General features: G+C 42.6%; 1 protein-coding gene across 4 annotated transcripts in view; it reads right to left on the bottom strand.

Moving 5' to 3' along the window:
- The window catches only part of numb (NUMB endocytic adaptor protein), a 60,344-nt gene that overhangs the window by 23,319 nt on the left and 27,464 nt on the right, over window positions 1-9,561 (bottom strand). For all 4 annotated transcript variants that reach the window (XM_008288472.1, XM_008288474.1, XM_008288473.1 and 1 more), the window contains exon 2: window positions 5,625-5,761. In XM_008288472.1, the coding sequence (XP_008286694.1) occupies window positions 5,625-5,750 (126 nt within the window). In that variant the 5' untranslated portion in view covers window positions 5,751-5,761. The remainder of the gene's footprint in view (window positions 1-5,624; window positions 5,762-9,561) is intronic.

Here is a 9,561-nt window from a genome sequence, read left to right as displayed (position 1 = left end):
AGCATCACGGTCTTCACAAAGTGTCTGTAAACTTTTGTTCACAACTACATAAGCGTTACTGAGCGTCCTCCAGCCTGGACCTCCTCCCTCCTCCCTCCTCCTGGGCCCGAAGCAGCATCACACCCTGCTATGTGTCACTCCGGAGTCACAACCCTGTCTGCCCCAGGATCCATTGTGCATGCCGGGCCGGAGAGGAAGTCCTTACCCTTTCCTTATAGACGCACACACAGCGAGTGTCGCTGACCCACGCCTGTCACCCCCACCCTCCGGCCCTGCTATTTCGAGAGTGTGACGCAACAGCTGTGAGTCACATTGTCGCCGTATTAGAATACACATGTGTACACGCTCATGCACGTAAAAAAAAATAAAAATAAAAAAAAAACTGCGTGGGCGCCGAGGACAATACTGATGCGAGGAGGCAGCTGCGGGGAGCGAGGACAATGGAGGCAGCGGCGCAGCTAATAGAGGATCAGCCAGGAGATGCGGCGGAGGTGAGATGAGTAAACGCAGGGGAGGCTCCGAGTGTCACAACAGATGCTTCGTTGTGGTGTCTTACTCCGTCCCGTTAGCAGCTCGCTGCCAGCAACAATCTGGGGGCCGAAACAGTTGCATTTAACAGATGCGTTCAAGCAAAGCAACTTAAAAAAAAAGGGGGGAATAAAGTGACTAATATCACCTGAACAGCGTGCCGTACATGTGTCGAGTAATTTGCTTCTGAAACCCTGATTTGTTTGTGGGCGCGCTCCAGGATTAGTTTCACTTGGCACTAATCCCACAGTGGGCTATGATTAGATGCAGTTTATACGTGATGATATTTGTAGAAATGTGCTGCAGCTGCAACACTTAAGATATTTTATGTAATCATTTCTGTCCCTGCACTAGTCGCGCTAACATGACAAAATCCTTGACACTCTGATTTTGTACGTCTTAGAAGTGGCCAACGATGAGGAGCACAGGGTTCAAACAAGACAAGGCTTGTGTTCATGATCTTATCTTAAAGATGGAGTATGTGATTCTAATCTAATAGAGTTTTTGTCACATTCAGTGAATATCTCGTCATGGTTCGCTGGCTGTCTGTTCTGCGTGTGCGCTGAACAACATCCAGTGTTCACATACAACCACAGCTCAATAAATGGGAAACAAACAAAGCAGCTCAGACGAGGGCTGAACAACATGCAGAAAATACTGCAATTATTTTGACAGATATTGCAATATGAGTCACAATTATAGTGGAAATTGTCAGTTTTAAACCTTTTCCAGTGAAAAAAAAACATAAAAATGATGATGGGGTTTTTGCTGCTGTTCCCTAACGTCTGGAGAACATGATTTATGGGCCGGGTCATCTCTGAAGCACCGCAATACCTCATGTATAATGGGACGCTGTGAGACACTTTGCTTTCATCAGAAAATTGCAACTCCTGCGATTTGGATATTGCCCTTTTTTTTTTTCTTTGTACGATGTTGCTAATATTTCGATCAATCAGCCGATCGATCAGCGTGTTCAAGCTTGTGCACATTTAGCAGAAAGACAAGAAGCAGAAGGAAGCGACTAACCAACTCCGTCCAGAGGTAATAAATCTCTACAGCTCAGAGGCTATGAAGGCGTAAGGCGAGGATTCACATATGTGGAAGTAGAAAGCCGTACACAGGACTAGTTAGATGGAGCTGACTTTGCAGTGGGGTTACGTCCCACAAGGATTGTAAGAATTCATTCAATGTGTTGGCCATAAATCAGCATCACAGGAAACATTCTGTCAGATTTAATAGAACATCTGTGCTGGATGCAGCTTCAGCAGGGCTGAAAGTAGCCATTATTCCTACTGCTAATTAATCCGTCTGTTGTTTTCTGAATGAAATGTCATAAAGTGGCGTTTTCCAGAGGCCCAGATGACACTCTCTAATGTCTTGTTTTGTCCACAACTCAAAGATGTTCAGTTTACTCTTGTATAGGAAGAAAGTAGCATGACGATATTCACATTTCAGAAGCTGGGAACCAAATTTTTTTAAATTTAAAAAAAAAAAAATATATATATATATATATATATTTTTTTTTTTTTAAATCTTGAAAATGATTAAAATTTATCAATTGATTAGCAAAATAGTTGCCCAAAACCCAAAGATATTCAGTTTACTGCCAAACAGGAAGAAAGAAATCAGAACATAATGGTGCTTCAGATGCTGGAAGACGTTTTTTATCTTAAAAAAAATAAAAAATAAAAAAATACTCAAAATGATGAACGGATTATCAAAATAGTTGTCATTTAATTTATTAGTTATTAACTAATCACTGAATCCACTCATTGTTCAAAAAACAGGAAGAAAGAAATCAGAAAATAATCATATTTAAGGAGCTGGAAACTTAAAATTGAGCCTTTTTGGTCTCTAAATGATTAACTGATTATCAAAACAGCTGCAGTTTAATTTAATAGATACCAACTAATTGATTAATTGCTGCAAATCTAAGATTGTCAAGACTACAAAAAGAGAAGCTAGAAGTCGATAATTTTTGCTTTAAAACAACTTCATTTCACTAACTTTGCCTTTATGTCCTTAAAAACTCTACAACTAATTAATTGGTCATGAAAATGTAGGAAACTAATTGAAGAGTTGTCTAATCTTTTCATGGCTGCAGCTCTATTTGCATGGCGCGAATAACTGTTTATATCTGCAGAAAAACGAGCTCGCACAAAAACACACGCATTCATTTTCATACAGATGAGTGTACACAGTTTAGGCTTACCAAGGACACATAAACACATTTCCCTCTCATCTTTTTTAGATGGTAAACAACGCGCACAAATGCAATTCAATCTAATCTCGTATCCATCTCCAGCTTTCAGCGGGTCTCATAAGACTGACATTTCCATACCCAAAAAAAAAAAGCAACTCTACGTTTTTATGCCTTTGACAATCACCTTGAATCGTGAATAATTGTCTGTGTAGGCAATTTTCGCTGGAAAACAACATACTCATGCATAAATGTACGACGCAAATAAACACAGATGCTGCTTAATATGACACGCCGATAACAGGTTGTACGATCAGAGACAAAAAAAAACTCTGATTTGTAGTCAGAGGAGAACTCAAGCCACAACATTAAAGGCTAATTTTACCCACTCTGAGCACCACTACCACCGTCATTTTCCCCTTTGAAACGGCCTTTCTTCTTCCCCTTCTCCCCTGCATGTGCTCCTGTTACTCTAATAGTGCAGCAGTCAGTGATAATTTGGCTGCAACTATTCCAACCCACACAGAACTGGGCTCCTCTGAGGCACCTAGAGCAGGAGGGGGAGGGCCGAGGTACACAGAGGAGCAGCATGGTAGGTTGCACCGACACGATGAAAGCCAGAGTGGAAGGGAGAGAGAGAGAGAGAAAAAAAAAAAGAAAAAACGTAGCGTGTGTTGCTGCAGACGTACCATAAGGAAAGCATGACAATCAGACAGGTTTTCCTTTTACCTGCAGTGTCTGATCTGTAATCCAGTCACTGCTCTCTCACTGCTGCAGCTATCGAGTTTAAAATGTGCTTTTAAAGATATTAAAAACTACTGTAAAAGACACAGATGAAAGAAAACGTGTAGCTTGAAAGTAGTTGTAAATAACCGCTGCTTTAACAGAAGTGTGATGAAAGATTATTGCTGATACACAAATCTGGCTCCGAGTGCACGAAGGAGGGAAGGTGTGTGTGAAGGAGGGAGGTGAAGGGTGTATTTGGAAGCTTAGAGGAGATCTTGAATCTAGGGTGGATAAAATTAACACACTTGCTCTTAAAGCCACAAACCAACACACACGAGCTCCTCTCAGACGTGGAATATGCAACGATGCTGCTTCATCAGTCTGCTGAAGTGATGCCGTTTGATCGCTTTTACTTTAATGTTTCTCACGGCATCATTCAGAGAGAGAGAGTCACAATACGTGTGTGATTGGACAGTAAATCAAGGGGGACACCCTGGACAGGTCACCAGTCTATCACAGGGCTACACTTAGAGACAGACAACCAAGCACACTCACATTCACACCTACGGACAATTTAGAATCACCAATTAACCTCAACATGTTTTTGGACTGTGTGGGAGGAAGCCGGAGAACCCGGAGAGAACCCACGCTGCACGGGGAGAACATGGAGACTCCACGCAGAAAGATCCTGAGTGTCCTCACCGGGATGCGAACGGGCGACCTTCTAGCTGTGAGGCAACGATGCTAACCACCGAGCAGCCCTACTTTCCCAACAGTAAAATAAAAATATCCCAAAAGGTATGAAACAAATGACATACTGCAGCTGATGAACTATAACTCTGTACAACAGCTCACCTGTTTGAGGTGAAGAACAATACAGAGTGACTTGCTGTTAGATCCTGATTGATCCTGTCTCTATGTCGGGGATAATTCATAATTAGGGTCCGAGGACCCCTACTTGTTATTATATGAAGTTACTGTGTTTGACACTTGTACATAAATGTGTGCGTTGATCCTGCTGCTGTCTGACGCTGCAGATATTTAACAAACTGAGAGGAAAGACTTCGACAAACAGCCAGAAGCAACTAACTGAACTTCAGCTGCTGTTAACATTGTCTCAAAACCCAGATCACATTAATTATTGGTAAATTCCATTAATCTGATCTGTTTCAGTTTGAAATCAGTTTCAAATCATCGGGTGAAGTGAATGCTTGTGCATGACTTTCTGTTCCTGTTCAGGTTTGTGCCATGTTGAAAGTGATACAGAAATATCACTAGGTCCAGGACTTTTACAGAAAAGTGATCAAGCTGCTCATCCACACATAAACCGACACTAATGCAGTCAGAGTAATAGAATGAAGTGCATGTCTGAAAGACCCTGAAACCTCCCACTTAACATGAAGTTCTATCTAGAACCACCTCCACCAAAGTCTTCACCTGCCCAACTACAGAACACAAATCTAAAGGTAGCCCCTGGAACCACTTCCCTTCCCTTCAGGTATTTTCAATTCCTAGTTCTTCCTGGAAACACATCTGTGATATCAAACTATAATTTGTACACTTGCTTAAGCACAAACTGTTCAGCAGACGAGTTTTTTTTCTTTCTCTTTATGACTCTGAAGTCTGCAGTCACCCTACATCCTGGCCAAGGTGAGCTTTGGACCCATGTGATGAGAGGAAGCGTACCGTTGCACTTCTGTTTGCAAAAGTGAAAGGTTTTGTTGCCAAAATAGGCTGAACTCTCCACTCCATCAACTGCAGCACTGCAGGCCTGAGCACTGCTTCTTCTGCCGCCCTATTGCAGCAACCTGCACGGCCCTGACTTGTGTTCAGAAATATTTCTTTCGATTTTGCATATTTTTCTGGTGTTTCAAATGGTTCTGATACTCTTGGAGGCCAGAAATCAATTGTGCACACACATCCCACAGGTTTGGAAGGCTACAGCGGATAATCTTGCAACCCAGATAAAAGCTGTGCTCACACTCTCTGAATGCCTATGATTAATCACAAGCAGCGTCCTTGGGGAGGAAGGCGGCGTGCAGAGGGCTTCTCAGTGGTACGAGCGTTCCACAGTGAGGTCAGCGCTGCATTCGAGGTTGTGTGTCTGTGAAATGTGTGTGAATCTTTGTTCATGCGAGTGTGTTTTTATGTGGAAAGTGTGGAGAGTCACCTTGACTGCGAAGCTGCATTTGCCGCTGCGGACCGCCTCCTCGTCCGTCTGCCACTGGTGCGGCCGACTCGACTCCGGCACGTAAACGTCTTTCTTCCGGCGGAAGCTCTGCCGTAGCTTATTCATTGCTGAGCTCCCTGTAAGTGACGAGAGAAACTTTATTAATCAAAGGGTGAAAACTGGGCTGTCAGCAGCAGCTAAACAAGAAGATGCAGCACTGTTTGAAATCTGGACGACGACAGAAAAAGACGAATCACTTTAAGTAATATAATAAAACGTTGGAAACTAAAGGAAATGTACCAATTCACAGCCAACAGAGCATGTCGACACAGAACGAATTAGTCAACTTCCTCTGTTTGATAATGGATAAAAAGCAGGTGATTGTGAAGAACCACAGTACCACAATACTACTTTCAGGAGTCCCGTTTAGTTCCTGTAAATAAGAATCCTTTAAACGCAGTGAACAATGCAGTCAGCTGTTGTCGCTCTGACTCACCAGGAGGAACAAAAGAGCCGAGCAGCCCGAAGAGAAGGCAGCAGTCCTGCTTTGACTGGGAGAACTTTTAACCTGCTGACTGAGTGAGGACTGCAGGACTACAGCCATGTGATAATCCAGATTTCACAGTGTCCAACTTTTTAATTTAGATAGTCTGAAAACTTCAACTCATATCTTGAGCACTGCAATCAGGCCTCTGGGGAATTCCTGCACATAAACTGGAATTAAGCTGCAATGTGAAAGTAGAAACCTGACTCAAAGAGGTCGAAGAGCGTATGACAGGATCTGTAAAGTAAAGGCCAGAGTTCGTGGTTCCTTGAAGGGAAAACAAAGGTGATCAGTAAACTGAATAAATAAACCCTATTCCTGGTATCTGGACTCTAGCCTCCAAGTCAGCTGGTCAGTTGGTTGGTCAATACGCTCTCACTCAACCGAAGCCTAACTGGTCGACAATCACCAGTATTTCTTTCATAAAATAAAAAGCTCCACGTAAACAGTCTTCTCAAATTAATCCGTTATTTTTGGCACTACCTGTGAACACCCCCGCGTTGTCACAGAACCGGCCCAACCTAATGGAGACTGGCAGGTCTAACTTATTTACGTTTACTGAATGTTTACTCCGAGTCGGCTCCAAACAAACTGACACCATGTCAAAGAAATTGCCGGTGTGGCTGCATTTTGTACAAACAGATTTTGCAAACAGCAGTTTGCATATCGCAGCTTAACAGGAATCGCTGCATCATCTCAGAACAGCAGGCTAACTCCTCCACAGCGCTTATGTTCAGATTGGTGTATGACTGTTTTCAGAAATCACATGAACATAGGCAGGTGTACAAAGTCAGCTCCAAGACTGTTATAATTTATCAGGCAAAAATGACTTAATATGCCGCAAATATAGTTTTTTCATAATTATTGAGGTGAGCAAGGCTAGCAGGCAGAGTGCACTCAGTGTGCTATGGACCATTTAGTTTTCTAGAGATAACATGCAGATTTTTTCCCCCTCATGACTGATAAAGTTGTTGAAGAACTTCTTCAGTTAACTACAGCCAACTCCCAACAACGTCTAAATAACAATTCAGTCTCCACAAAATAACATTCCTATACGACTAAACTGTATTCTCAATTATGTTTTGAAGGAAACACATTTTCTGGCCGATTACGCATTACAATATGTTTTTATTCAACATATATTTCTAGCTTCCCTGTTTTGTCTTTCAAGCCGACCAATCACATACTAGATGGGGCGGGACTTGTCACTCTGGTAACCCAGAAAATAGAGGAGACGCTTCTAACATGTAGTGAACGGCTTGTAGTTTAACCCAAACCATGACATGTTTCCTGAGTCTAATTTGGGTGTGTGAACTTAATGAAGCTTCGTTTATAAGTTTCTTAGAAAGTGTGATATTTTTCTAAACCTAACCACGTAGTTTTTGTGCAAAAGCTAGAAAATGAGTGAAAAACTAAACAACACAACGACAGAAAGCTACATGTATATCTCAGACTGAGGGTCACTCATTCATCAGATGATGCAAACCGAGGTGAGAGTCCAGCCGCTGGTCAGAAATTTTGTTAAAATCGAAAAACTAAATTATATTCCCCTAAAAACACAATTGAGAATGCGGTTTAATTGTATAAGAACATCATTTTATGTTATGACAGGGTTGCAAATAAAGTAGTAAATAACCAGTAAATACTTATTTTACACTTGTATGATTGTTTAACTGCTCGTGTGTGTTGCACTTTCAGCCTGTCTGCATTTTGACATCCAAGGAACGCACAAGGTTACCTAAAACCACACCTTGAGGGGTTGAGCAATAAACATAAAACCCAGATTAGTAGAATTCCTTAAAAATGTAATATAATGACTTCTAGTTTTGTTTTAGCGCAGCAAAATGATTTGACAATCCCCCAAAAAACAGCACAATTAATTAAGCCAGGAGCCGTGCTTTAAACAGCACATGTATGTCTTCTTGGCTCTGAGGGGGGGGATTAGGAGGCACAAAAAAACAGAGACCCAATTAAAAGTTGCTGATCCAAACTAGAGCTGAGAGGTGCATCCATCATCGAAAGCCTGGCTCACATCTCCCCGAGCAGCTCGTAACAGGGGACCACAAGTCATTCAGCCATGCAGCTCTGACTTTTAACACGTGAGCCCAACATGCTCCTCCACTAACAAGTTGTACCCACTAACTTCTGAGCTGATGAGGATCTGGCGGGATTAAAAGGTCTTTAATCCAGGAGAACTGACTGTCCACACACACACACACACACACACACAAGAGCAACATAGCATGCGCACACACACATATGCACCTACTTACACACAGGACCTGAGCTGTCTGTTTGCATAATGAAACCTGTCCTGTGAGCCGGTAATGGCTGCGAGTAGAAAGTGTATTTGAGGTGAGGCTCCCTTATCTGTCCATGCCAGGCTCCAGCTCTGTGGGCAGCGTACAATGCAGCTTTCAGGCCTGACCAGGCCACAGAAACACACATAAACACATCAAACTTCCTACTGTCACCAGAGGGGAGGCCTGGAGTGGACCGTGGACTGTGAAAACGTCTCAAGAGCAGCACATTTCTGCACCCCGAGAGCGTCTACAAAAGATAGACGACAAAGTTAACCTGAGTTTGAGGCTATTTTACAAGACAGCTACATTTTGTGAACTATTTCTTGACCAATGAGTGGCAGTGAGGCAGAGTGTGCAAGCCACCAGTCAAACATAAGAATCGACTACCTCAGGGGTAGAGCAAGATATTCTGCATTTTTCCAATCATCTATGTCATTATTTTTACAGGCAGATTATTGATGAATGAAATGTGCTTCAGCTCTGATGCAGCCTCCTCTCCCCGTCTGTCGTCACTCTGTGGTGTCAGATACGTGTCTCAAGCAAAGACTGCAAAAACTGAAGAAGAAACACAAGCCGTCTTCACAAACCAGGAAATTAGCTTCTCTCACCATGGCTAAGGCTATGCTAACAGCTAGTGGCTAGGGCAGAAGGCAGCCATGAATTACCCTGAAACAGAGTCTGGAAAACTAATTAATAATGCTTTAAAATATGGACCTTAGTAGGTAACAAAAGTGATAGAACAACAGAACCGCAGGAGACAAACTCAGTCAGTTCATTCATTCATTCCTATTTCTGTTGTACGTGTTCCGTTATCGTAATCCTTGTTAATTAAGAAGCCTGGCTATGAATTATAGGTTCTCTACGATCACATGCTGGTAAATATAACAGTTATCGGCCTTTCTTGATTACAAGTAATCGGTATCGACCCTGAAAACCCATCCTGGTCGATGCTTAGCCCACATACTCTGTAACAGAAACTCTGATTGGCTGCAGCATCAGCCACAAGCAGACAGTGGCGACCCCTGAGCTACGCTGCAGGTACGCTCTGGAAATAAGGCAGAAACAACAGTTAACTAACTGTAAAGCAGGT

Source organism: Stegastes partitus, unplaced genomic scaffold (assembly GCF_000690725.1).
Source record: "Stegastes partitus isolate 25-593 unplaced genomic scaffold, Stegastes_partitus-1.0.2 Scaffold560, whole genome shotgun sequence".
Lineage (NCBI taxonomy): Eukaryota > Metazoa > Chordata > Actinopteri > Pomacentridae > Stegastes > Stegastes partitus.
The sequence above is the reverse complement of the archived record's forward strand: the minus strand, read 5'-3'. Positions and strand labels throughout refer to the sequence as shown.